Source organism: Schistocerca piceifrons, chromosome 4 (genome assembly GCF_021461385.2).
Source record: "Schistocerca piceifrons isolate TAMUIC-IGC-003096 chromosome 4, iqSchPice1.1, whole genome shotgun sequence".
Lineage (NCBI taxonomy): Eukaryota > Metazoa > Arthropoda > Insecta > Orthoptera > Acrididae > Schistocerca > Schistocerca piceifrons.
The window spans coordinates 661,937,575-661,950,488 of NC_060141.1; the positions used below are offsets into that span (position 1 = coordinate 661,937,575).

General features: G+C 42.2%; 1 protein-coding gene across 1 annotated transcript in view; it reads right to left on the reverse strand.

The window, feature by feature from the left end:
- Positions 1-4,743: 4,743 nt before the first annotated feature.
- LOC124796100 overlaps positions 4,744-12,914 on the reverse strand; it is a 46,230-nt gene continuing 38,059 nt past the window's right edge. Inside the window, exon 3 of the mRNA XM_047260187.1 lies at positions 4,744-4,928. Coding sequence (XP_047116143.1) covers positions 4,744-4,928 — 185 coding nt within the window. The remainder of the gene's footprint in view (positions 4,929-12,914) is intronic.

Below are 12,914 nucleotides of genomic sequence, written 5' to 3' on the forward strand. Positions count from 1 at the left end.
AAGAGATACTGAATTTAATTGATGAAAGGAGAAAATATAAAAATGCAGTAAATGAAGCAGGTGAAAGGGAATACAAACGTCTCAAAAATGAGATCGACAGGAAGTACAAAATGGCTGAGCAGGGATGGCTAGAGGACAAATGTAAGGATGTAGAGGCAAATATCACTAGGGGTAAGATAGATATTGCCTACAGGAAAGTTAAAGAGACCTTTGGAGAAAAGAGAACCACCTGCATGAATATGATGAGCTAAGATGGAAAACCAGTTCTAAGCAAAGAAGGGAAGGCAGAAAGGTGGAAGGAGTATATAGAGGGTCTATACAAGAGCGCTGTACCTGAGGGCAATATTATGAAAATGGAAGAGGATTTAGATGAAGATGAAATGGGAGATATGATACTGCGTGAAGAGTTTGGCGGAGCATTAAAAGATCTGAATCGAAACAAGGCCCCAGGAGTATAAAACATTCCATTAAAGCTACTGATAGCCTCAGTAGAGCCAGCCATGACAAAACTCTACCATCTGGTGAACAAGATGTATGAGACAGGCGAAATTGTCTCAGATTTCAAGAAGAGTGTAATAATTCCAAACCCAAAGAAAGCAGGTGTTGGCAGATGTGAAAATTACCGAACTATCAGTTTAATAAGTCACGGCTGAAAAATACTAACACGATTTCTTGACAGACGAATGGAAAAACAGGTAGAAGCCGATCTTGGGGAAGATCAGTTTGGATTCCATAGAAATATTGGAACACGTGAGGTAAAACTGACCCTACGACTTATCTTAGAAGATAGATTAAGGAAAGGCAAACCTACGTTTCAAGCATTTGTAGACTTAGAGAAATCGTTTGATAATGTTGACTGGAATACACTATTTCAAATTCTGAATGTGGCAGGGGTAAAATACAGGGAGCGAAAGGCTATTTACAATTTGTAGAGAAACCAGATGGCAGTTATGAGAGTCGATGGGCATGAAAGGTAAATGGAGTGAGACAGGGTTGTGGGCTACCCCCCGATGTTATTCAATTTATATATTCAGCAAGCAGTAAAGGCAATAAAAGAAAAATTTGGAGAAGGAGAAGAAATAAAAACTTTGAGGTTTGCCGATGGCATTGTAGTTCTGTCAGAGACAGGAAAGGACCTGGGAGAGCAGATGAGCGGAATGGTCAGTGTCTAGAAAGAAGGATATAAGATGAACATCAACAAAAGCAAACCAGGATAATGGAATGTAGTCTAATTAAAACAGCTGATGCTGAGGCAATTAGATTAGAGAATGAGGCACTTAAAGTAGTAGATGAGTTTTGCTATTTGGGGAGCAAAATAATTGATGACGGCCGGAGCAGAGAGGATATAAAATGTAAACTGCCAATGGCAAGGAAAGCGTTTCTGATGAAGGGAAATTGGTTAACATCGAGTATAAATTTAAGAGTCAGGAAGTTTTTTCTGAAAGTATGTGTATTAAGTGTAGCCATTGTGACGTCTCTTGGCAAGACATTTACAAAATCGTTAGAATATATAAAACATAATAACAATAAACATTTATCTCTATTATTATTATTTCATTGCCGTATGAATTGTTGTAGATTATGTATAAAAGAAAATAACAATTTTTCATTTTTATGACTGTGCAATATTTATGTATTTATATTTCACAAATAACGTCTGTGGTTGGCGAATGTATGTATCGAAGCATAATAATTAGAAGTAATTACAAAGATGCATATTAAATTGTCTATAAATAGTGACGGTTAAAACATTACCGTCTCGGTCTTCTTGTAGCTGTTAAAGTTGTAAGAGCCTGTGACGCTCGCTTGAATGCTTAGCTAGCCTTCGTTTGTCCTTTGATCGAGGAAGACGCCTTTCAAGGTTGATATTTGTAATAGGTGTATACTTTCAATTTGCGTTGATTTTTTGAATATAGAAATTGTTAAAATTATTACCTGTAATAATTTATTGCTAGCGTGCCCAAGATTTCGTTCCACATTCTTAGCCGTTTTCAGTATATTAGGAATTTTTCATGACGCAGAGCCGTGCAGCGATCGCGGGAACCGCTGCCGTGGGAAATTCTAATTAAACCGAATGAAAGCAGTTTTTCCGCAATATAAGGGGGAGGTAAGGGTACATTAAAATTATCTCTTTCAGTTCCCTGGAGACTTCAGAAGGAAATTGTGAATTTTATTATGTCATTTTCAGGTGGACATGAGCAGCTGCTATTAAGTTATCAGTTTCGTAAATAATTCATGAGTGATAAAATTTTACTTGTGTGTGATCAAAGACTGCTGTGCAAAACCTGTTCTGGCTAGTAACATGAAAATCAAATTTCATTTTTTTTATTTTTTAGTTTCATGTTCTCATGTTAGTCGTGGCAGTTAACTGTGTTCGTATATTTAAAAAAATCCATTGCAGCTTTTACGTTTAGTGACCATAAAATACTCTAACTTCCGTACAGGTAATAAGAGTAATTTTCAGTGCATTCAAGAGATAAAAGTAGCGAAGGACATTTTTTTTTATTCCATAATTAGTTACAGTAATGATACTATGTTCCATATCTAACAAGCCAGATCAGTGTTATATAAAAATAGTTTGCAAGTTAAAGATCGTACGTCTACAGCAGGAAATATTTCACTGTTGTGGGTATCCCCACATAACAGGTCAAAGTGCATAAAGTTAAAATATCTTCAACTGCAGAAACTAATTGTGAGAATCGTATTTTATCTGTCGTGCTCTCAACAATTAGCAATATAAAATTAACTAAAATATTATGCCATATAAACTGCATATAAAGTAATAAAGATGTCACTAGTGATGTGTGTGTAGTTTAAAGATAGTTGTTTGTGACAGGACAGAGTTTGAATGTAGATAGAATTTTTCATTGTGTAGTGTGTTGTGTACAAGTTCATGTATTTTGTGGCAACGAGTAAGACGATAGATACTGTACCCAACTTCGAACCCATAAATATGATCAAACTGCGTAGGCAACGCACAGGCAACATGGATACTGAGGAACATCAATTAACCAGTGCCGTAAATGTAGAAGCGAGTGCTTTAGACAGAACAAGCAACCTGTGAAACTGTGGGGGCGGGTATTCAGGAAGTGTTACCACCGTCCACCAGTGCCCAAGCAGATGTAGAAAGAGAAGTACAACCACCAGCAGAGCAGGAACCAGATATTGGTAATCTGCCTGGTGGAAATTCGATTCAGGCTATGTTAGAGCGCCTGCTAAATTATCAGGTGAAGTTAGTGCAACAGCAAGCTGAGCCGTACCGCCAGCAAGCTGAGCGGGACCGCCAGCAAGCAGCGTGACCAACAACTAGCACAGTCCTTAGAATCCGTGCAAAAGGAGATAGCAAATATGAAACAAACCTATGAGTCAATACCTAAAGCTGTACAGGACTTGACTGCGCAAGTAAATAATCTGCAGTTAGCGAATACTACTATTGTAGATGAAATGGGCATTTTAGCTAAGCGAATCGAAAAATTAGAACTACATTCTACACAGCTTGTCGAACACAAACTGAACGAACAAGCTACTAAAATTGAGGCTGAGTTTAATTCCTGGTTAGAATCGAAAGATAATGAAATCGAGAAAAGGCTTGATTCAAAGGTAAAAGCAGCTTTTGACGATAAGGACTCTGAATCTTTTAGCGCTGTAATAAACAGTCAGGTACAGAGTGATGTTCAGACTATCATACAAATACTAAGTGATGATATTCCGCATTGGCAGATGAACAGCCAAGCGGATATCAGACTTGGAAAAAGGTTTAGTCGATAATAGCAAATGTGCTGAAAATGAAAGTGTGTCGCCAGTAACCAATGTTTTTGGTAACGCACAGACATGCGCGACCCTATAATGAAGAGTCTTCTTGCGACAATGCGAATAGCCTCTGGCAGATGGAAGGTACGTGAGATCGGTCACTGGAATGCCTTCTCTGGCGTACATGGCTACGCCGCGTCCCAGGTGGTCACCAGGAGAAGGATAAGTGTTATATCCCGCGACGTCTGGAAGTGTGGCCAAGTGTACTTCCTGTAGTAGTGCGATATCGACGTCCGACGCCCATATCATCTCTCGCAGCAGTTGAAGTTTCACGGGTGAGCAAATGGTGTTAGTGTTGATCGTTGCTATTCGGTAGGTTTGGAGCCGTACCCCGCCGTGGAGGGGTACTCTACCGGCGGAGAACGATGAGGGGCGAGGCAACGGCGAGTCGTGCCGTACGCCACCTGACGGCGTTATCAGCGGCGTAACGATGCTTCCGTCTGGGGTAACTCTGTCCCCAGAGTGTGGTCCGGGTCCTCATCGACGTCCTCACTCCGCACCATTGAAGGCGCTGTCGTTGTGATGGTCGTACGTCTCACGTCGGTCGTAGGGGCGGAGGACGTCTCGGCGGCAGTCGCAGCGGTGGAGTCCATTGGTTCAGGAGCACCTGTGCGAGCCAGTGGAGTAGGCATCGACACAGCCGCAGTCGGCGTCATGTTGTCGTCATTCGTGTCGTCGTGTAGGTTCGCCGAGGCGTCGTCGGGTCGGACGGCCTCTGCAGCATCAGGGGGAGGTGATCCGTCTCGTTCCGAGACCGTATGGCGCCGCCTCTTGCGCCTCTTAGGTGAACGTTGTTTGCGGGTTCGTCCCTCCGTGTCGGAAGACGGAAGAGAGTCGCGTCGCTCGGAGAGGAAGGCCGTCGCGGGAACGTCAATATGGTCGGGCGGGTGGGGGTCGGAAGTCGTCGCTGTTGGTAGTGGCGCCGGAGTAGCGTCAGGCTTTGAGCGCGACGTGTCGGCCCCGGCGGTATCCGTAGCAGCTGGAAGGGTCACCGGTACGTGGGCCGACGGGCGGCGGCCGTTGGGAGGAGAAGAGAGCGCCGATGCGTAGGTGACCGGTAAAACCGTCGTCGGAGCCGGAGGTGTCACGGTAGCGGCTGGCAATTGGGTGATTCGTCGCTGAAGACACTCAGATCTGAGGTGGCCTTCTTTGCTGCACCCGGAACAGGTCTTGGATTGGCCGTCGTATATGACAATCGCGCGGCACCCGCTAATTTGCGGGTAAGATGGCACGTGGCGATGGAGATCGATGGTGATCTGCCGTACACCGTTAAGAACGGGGTACGTTTGGAATTGCGCCCAGCGTTCGGCAGTGTGGCCATGTACAGTGCCATATGGGCGGAAAGCCGCGATAACGTCTTCCGCCGGGAGCTCGAACGGGAGTTCGAAAACTCGTATGGTGCGCATTCCTAAGCCGGCATGGTCGACGGTGACCGCTCCGACATTGCCGTCGGCTTGGCAAAAGCGTAAGCCATGGTTGGTGTCACGAAGTATTCTTTCACATACCGCGTCATTGACGACTTTGACGTACACCGTACTGCTTAATATGGACAAATGGATGACCAAGATATCGGAAGCTGGGATCTTAGCAACGTCGCGTAGGAAGCGTTCCACTTCCAAGGCCTTTGGTCGTGCGTAGTCGTTTCAGAAGGTGAATCGTAATGTTGATTTTCTAAAACGGTTCGCCATGGTTCTAGTGCACGTAAGCGACACGTAAGTGACGGCCGCTGAAATGTAAACAACAGCGAGCGCGCGCACTCCGCAGGCGGAAACAGTAACACGTCCGCACTGCACGGCGGCGAAAGCCGGACTGCCCCTAGACTGATTAATCATCAATGTAAATATTACACGTCGAGGCGGGCTCTAGATAATAATTCTTAGGTATCGATGCCCTGTACTGTTTTTGTCAGTACTGTGCGAATACAGATTTAAGCTGCGAGCATTCCGTGATGAAAGTAAGAGACTATGTATGGTACAAGGATGTAGACAGTGTGTCATATTGAAGTTAGGAGGTTTGGCAGCGTAGCAGCTAGGAACCGCTGTTTACGAAGCGCTTGAGAAAGAGACACTGTTCATATAACCGGTACTCGGATGTGTTCAAAAATGGCTCTAAGCACTATGGGACTTAACATCTGAGGTCGTCAGTCCCCTAGACTTAGAACTACTTAAACCTAACTAACGTAAAGACATCACACACATCCATGCCCGAGGCATGAGTCGAACCTGCGACTGTAGCGGTCGCGCGGTTCCAGACTGTAGCACCTAGAACCGCTAAGCCACTCCGGCCGGCGTGTTACTTGTTGAACCGATAGCAATGGCACATACGTTCGAAGAATCGTGATACGGTTCACGTTCTCTAATGAGTGCGCAAGACGAAAGAATTCAAAATCGAACGTTTCTAGAGGGGTGAGATGCATTTTAATCACACGGAGCTCATTGGAAATCATTTATCAATCGGGAGCAGCACTGTTTATGTCTACATAGTCGGTAACACAGCAAGTGATCGAATTATAGAAGCTGATAAAGGAAGATACCAGTTTCGACACTCTGATGGTCATGTTAGCTACGTGTCAGTGGCTCATGCGGACGTGGGCTTCTGCTCAATTCGAATATTCGAGTAGCCCTTCAGTCACTGATAACTGAATCACTCCAGCCACAATTCAGAGTAGTTACTCATACAGCCGAATGTTGGACAAGTTTTAGCACAGCAATGTTCGACAGCCGCGAATCGCCCTTATAAACATTTACCCTCATATTTAAATGTAGACCATTTTAGAGCCATTTTCATATACAATGAGGTGACAAAAGTCATGGGATACCAGCTAATATGATGTCGGGCCTCCTTTTGCCCGGCGTAGTCCAGCAACTCGACTCGGTATGGACTCATCAAGCCGGTGGAAGGTCCCTGCAGAAATATCCAATCATTCTGCCTCTAAATCCGAATGTATTGCGAAAGTATTGCCGGTGCAGGATGTTTTGCACGAACTGAGCCTTCGGTTATGTCCCATAAATGTTCGATGGGATTCATGTCAGGCGATCTAGGTGACCAAATCATTCGCTCGAATCGTCCAGAATGTTCTTCGAACCAATCGGGCACAATGTTGTTTTCCGGTGACAAGACCTCATTGTTTGGGAACTTGGAAGTCCATAAATGGCTGCAAATGGTCTCCAGATAACCGAACATTATCATTTCCCGTCCATGATCGGTTCAGTTGGACCAGAGGACCCGGCCGCTTCATGTAAACGCAGCTAACATCTCTATGGAGCCATTACCAGGTTGCTCAGTGCCTTGTTGACACACTGGGTCCAAGGCTTCGTGGGTCTGCACCACACTCGAACCCTGCCGTCAGCTCTTACCAACTGAAATCGGGACTCATCCGACCAGCCCACGGTTTTCTAGTCGCCTAGGGTCCAACCAATATTGTCACGATTCCATGAGAGGCGCTACAGGCGATGTCGTGCTGTTAGCAAAGGTACTCGCGTCGCTCGTCTGCTGCCATAGCCCTTCAACGCCAAAGTTCGCCACGCTGTCCTAACGGATACGTTCGTCGTTTGTCTCACATTGATTTCTGCGACTATAGTACCCAGTATTGCGTGTCTGTTGGCACTGAAAATTCTACGCAAAGATCGCTGCTCTCGGTCGTCAAGTGAAGGCCATGGTCGCTGCGTTGTCCATGTTAAAATGAAAAGCCTGAAGCTTGGTATTTTCGGCACATACTGAGTCTATGAATCTCGGAATATTGAATTCCCTACCGATTTCCCAAATGGAATTGCGAGGTGCCCGGATGGAGAAGAGTTTGAACCCCTTTAATTCTGACCAATTTTGCATGAGAACGAGACTTGCACTCGACTCCTTTATCGTAACAAACAACAGGAAATGGGATTCTGCATATATCTGCGAAATGATATGCGGATTAAATATTACAATGGGATTTACTATACATCAGGACATAAAGGCACATAATTAGCGACACAAACAGTAGGTTATAGAATAGGGTGCAGCAAAACGAGCGCGCGTGCTGCTGAGGGCTTCAGTATACAAATGATAGGTCCTACAGTGCCGGAGCCCCAAAATACTTTACCAATCCTTAAATCTGTCGCAGGTCGTCGGTAGGCAGCGTTCTGATGATGCAGGCGCCGGCTTCTGATGTGTAGCAACTCTGTTTCAACCCCTGGCCTCGAAGGCTGTCCGAGAATTCTAAGTTCTGCCGAAAAAGTGCGACTAAGTCACAAGACCGTCTGACTCCCACGAAGATCAGATCCAGAGTCCCTTCTGTGCTGCAATGCAAGAGCGAAGTCAACTTTGCTCAACTCCCTACTCTCCTCGAAAACCGCGGATCTGCATTCATTGCTGATTCCAAAATTCCTCCACACTGTCTCAGAACATGAAACACGTATGTAACGTAGCAGCGATGGCGAGACATTGCAGCATCTCTGACCAGAGAGTATGCGCTTGACCGCGCGAGTGTTGCGAGCAGTACGCTAGTAGTCGTCATGCAGAGCGGTCGGTCAGTAGTAGCAGCCCAGTGCGGTTGTGTGATGTAGGCGGTCGGCAACACTGGTCAAGATGCTGAATGAGGTATACTGTTAATTAATATAATCATTAGATAATGTAAAAAATTTATTTATTGTAATTATTCTCCAACAAGTGCCCCAATAATAATTTTTATTTCAAAAGCATTTTTTCAAAAATTTAATTTTTATTGAACTAAAGATTTCGTTGCACTTCCCACTTCACTCCATTTTTTTTAAAGAATAATTTCAGTAAAATCACAAAAAAAGGAATATTTTTATTGGCAATGCAGTTCCTCCAAGCCGTGCGCAAAGATAAGAGCAGAAATTTGACATCCAGTTATTCTGAGGTAAGACTTTAATTCTGATTGTTTTACACAGGGCCAAAGACCGATATTTCGGTTTAATTGAATTTTCTTATCACTGAATAGACTTTAATTTTTTTTGAAGAATTTATATTTGAGTCAGATTGCGAATTTCACATTTTTGTTGCCATTGTCAATACATTTCATTGTGGGCAGGTTACGCTTAGAGCAATGTCCATTAGCATTCCTAAATAATATTGTCATTTCATTTCTTTTTAATTTCGGTGGGAAGGTTACACTCGGCTCCCATTTGTATTAAGTATTGTCATTTTCTTTTAAAATTACTGTGGGGAGGTTACACTTGGCGACACCCAGTCCAGGATCGTATTTCGTTGAGAGTCTTTTGAACAACAGTCAGATATCTGCTCTTATTTGCTTAGATATGATTAGGATTTGGCGCTACGCTTTTACTAATTTTGTGACGTTCTTTCTACAGGTCAACGGCAATTCGTTGCTCTGTTGTATTTGTGTGTTGTTTTTGCATTGTGCTTATTGTTTTGTGAATATTTGTGACTACTGTAAAAATGCCGCGAAAGACTGTGAATAGTGTATCGCGAGGTATTATGAATGAAATTACCGACTCAAACAATTTTACCGATAGGACATGTGACACGCAGTGTAATGATGACAATCCTGCGTTCACTAACAATCAGTGCATTCCAACCACTAGTGATGACTTTTACCCTGATAATGAACAAACGAACTCAATTGTCTCGTCTGTTAATTGGACGACAATTGATGACGCAGAACGCTCTATTGTAATGAGCGCTGCCGAGCTTAACACACCCGATTTGGAAAATTCAAGTAACGTACAGACAAATTTGTCTAGTGAAAATGAACAGTGTACTGAAAGTAGGACGGATTTATTTAATTCCGAAATAATGTCTGACAGTGTACATCCGACTGACAAACTTTTTTCTAAATCTCAGAATGACCAAATGGTTACGCAAAACGAGACAATTCCGGATCGACCATTGAATAGCACAGAGAATAGAAATGCTAATTTTGAATCGGATCCAATTATGGCATTTTTGCGGCAAAATTTCAAACAGTTTAATGAAAAATTTAATAAAAATGACGAAAATCTCAGACAACTCAGTGAACAGGTCAAACAACAGAACGAAAAACTTGACAATAATGCCGAAGATCTCAAACAACTTAGGGAAGATAACAAACAAGATAACGAAAAACTCAAACAATACTTAAATGAAAAATTAGACGACAATTCCAGACAGTTAAATGAAAAATTAGACGGCAATTCCAGACAGCTTAGTGAACAAATTAGAGCCGTTGCCGCGTAGTGCCATGACACTAAGGAACAGTTGCGCGTGGAAATTGAGGCTTGTTCACGAAAAAATAGCGAAGAAATAAAGTCTGTTGCGCAAGAATTAAGGGAAATGCAAACAGCCGCAACAGAAACACTCAGAGACGAAATTAGCGGAGTCGCTAAACAATGCTCTGAAAAAGCTACACAATTACGGGACGAGTTTAAAGCAATGACAGCAGAACTTTCGCGCACAATGGATGAAAAGATCGACGCGAAATTCGAACAACAGAATACTCAGATTGACGAACGCTTTAATCTTCACATACAAAACAGTGATACGCGTTTACGCAAATGTATTCAGGATCAAAATAAAGTCAAACGTCAGGTCATGGAAACAATCACTGCACAAAGACAAGAAGACAAACGTAAAATGTTCGCGAAAGCGAAGACGTATGTAGACAATAATATTACTACAGTGTCCGACAAAATTAATACCATAGAACAGTTGAACGCGGAATTACGGGATGAAATTTCTGATCTTAAATCAAAAACAGATACACACACAGTAAATATCCAGACAGTGACAGACAGATTCGAACAATTAGAGCTAACACAAGAATGCGATGTCATCAAAGCTGATGTCAAAAAACTGAGCGAAACTAAGCGTAAGTTGCAAAAACAGATTAATGCGTCCGATTCTAAAACCGATGAACAGGCAAAAATACTGACTGAAAAATATGATGAATTAGCCAGTCGTATTGATGCTATTGAAAGTAATAATGATAATAAATCAGACGATACTTCACCGGTTTCATTTAACCAAACACCTGAATTTCAAAATTTACAGCAGACAATTAATGAGATCGATTCATCTAACAACACGTTGCGTAGGAAGTTGTCAAATTTGCAACAAGAAGTAACAGAGATGAAAAGCATTTCAGTTAATAATAACATACAACAGACGCCACTTTATGAACATTTGTCTGACTCACGCAGCGTGTATAATGTGAGCAATTTACAGCAACTACGCGACTTAAAATCCGAAAAGCCACGCGACTTAAAATCTGAAAAGCTACGTAACTTGAAGTACGAAATGACACAGACAAACAAATTCTCACACAAACCCGAACGTGTTCTCAAGTTCAGTGACGAGAACGTTGATAATAAGCAATTTGCATTTGTAAGAAAATCTAAGGAAATTAATAATGACAGCGTACAGGTACACGATTTGCACTGTATACGACAATTTATCTTTGTACATTCACCGCTATTGCCTGTAATGCAAAAGCTAGCTTTGAAACAGATGCGACAATTTATTTTTGTATTTACAACAGCATTGCCTATAATGCAGAAATTTGAATTAGCACGGATACAACAATTTGCCTTTGGAATTTTAATGCCATTGCCTGCAACGCAAAAGCTAAAATTTATTTGCAGTGCGTAATTGACCTCAGGGGATTCATTACGCTTTAATGAATATGTGCCGTAGCGAGCATAGGGCCCCGAGCTGTAGTAGTGCTGTTTCATCTTTAGTTTTCTGCACTGCTGCCTTTTCTTCTACTATCCTTTATATCTATCAAAACTGCTCTTTAACTATTGCTCTACCTAGCATTAAGAAACGTGTAAAGAAAACCCGATGTGACAAAGTTTTACTGAAAGTGACAACATTCTTTAGGCACTCCAGAACCGCCGTAATTTTAATTACAGATAAAATCGTAATCATCAGTATGTGTAAAATTAACAGTAAACGCATTTTTTGGTAACAATAGATGTTTTTCGCTACAATAGCATAAAAGTCAACCGCTTAGCATACCTAACCAACAATGCAGTCTACAAGGTCAACCAAACTTTAATGTTTCGCCGCGTGCACGTATAGTCCCAGCCCCAACAAATAGTAACGCATGGCAGCAAAGAAATAACTACGTACAGACAACACACCATTTCAATTCCTATCGCAATGCGCCGTATAGAAATTACTATCATGACAGACGTAAAAAAAACGATGAGCACAATTATCAGCGTACGTTTAATAACAGTCGGTCCTACCAGCAACAAAATGATCAGCAACAGCATATTCTTATGAATGAAACAGACAATAGGTGTCATCCATAGCGTAACATGTCAGTAAGAAATAACAGAACAGTTCATATAGTGGATATGCCACAACATTCTCCCGTAAATAACACATACGATAGATTTTAACCAGATACAGCACAGATTGCATATTACAGTAGCGCAAACATTACTTTTGACACGCAGAATTTTGCTCACGAGAATGTTATTTGAAACATGCTCTGTTGAATGCACCACTTTTATCGCACCCAGATCTTACTAGAAATTTTTCCATTGCCACCGACAGTTCCAATACCGCTTTAGGCGTACACATTTTCCAGGAAATTGAAGAAGATGGTTCTACAGTAATTAAAAACATCGCATTTGCAAGCCGCATTCTGTCACCTGCTGAGCGCAATTACTCCGTTACAGAATTGGAAACATTATGTGTTGTATGGGCTTTCACGAGATTTAGGCATTTTCTTTATGGCAGACATACCACCGTTTACACAGACCATAGAGCTATACAATTTTTGCTTTCAGCTAAATTTACTCACGACAGGTTAAGTAGATGGAAACTATATTTACAAGAATTTAATTTTACGATTGTCCACATTCCCGGCACACAAAATGTTATAGCAGACGCACTATCGCGTTCTCTCGGCAACAATCAGCAAGACGTAGCAACCAACTTCTGCAAAACAAATTTCAGTGTCATGTACATTCGGCAAGTTGCATTTGAAAACTTTATTTCATCGTCATTACAGGACATAGCACAAGAAATTAAACACCTTTGGCTAGATAAGAAAAATGTTACGATTAGGAACCACTACACTGTACGCAATGACATTCTGTTTCGCCGCTCTCATCCTGACAGCAACAATTGGTTATTATGCATTCCTGACGAAC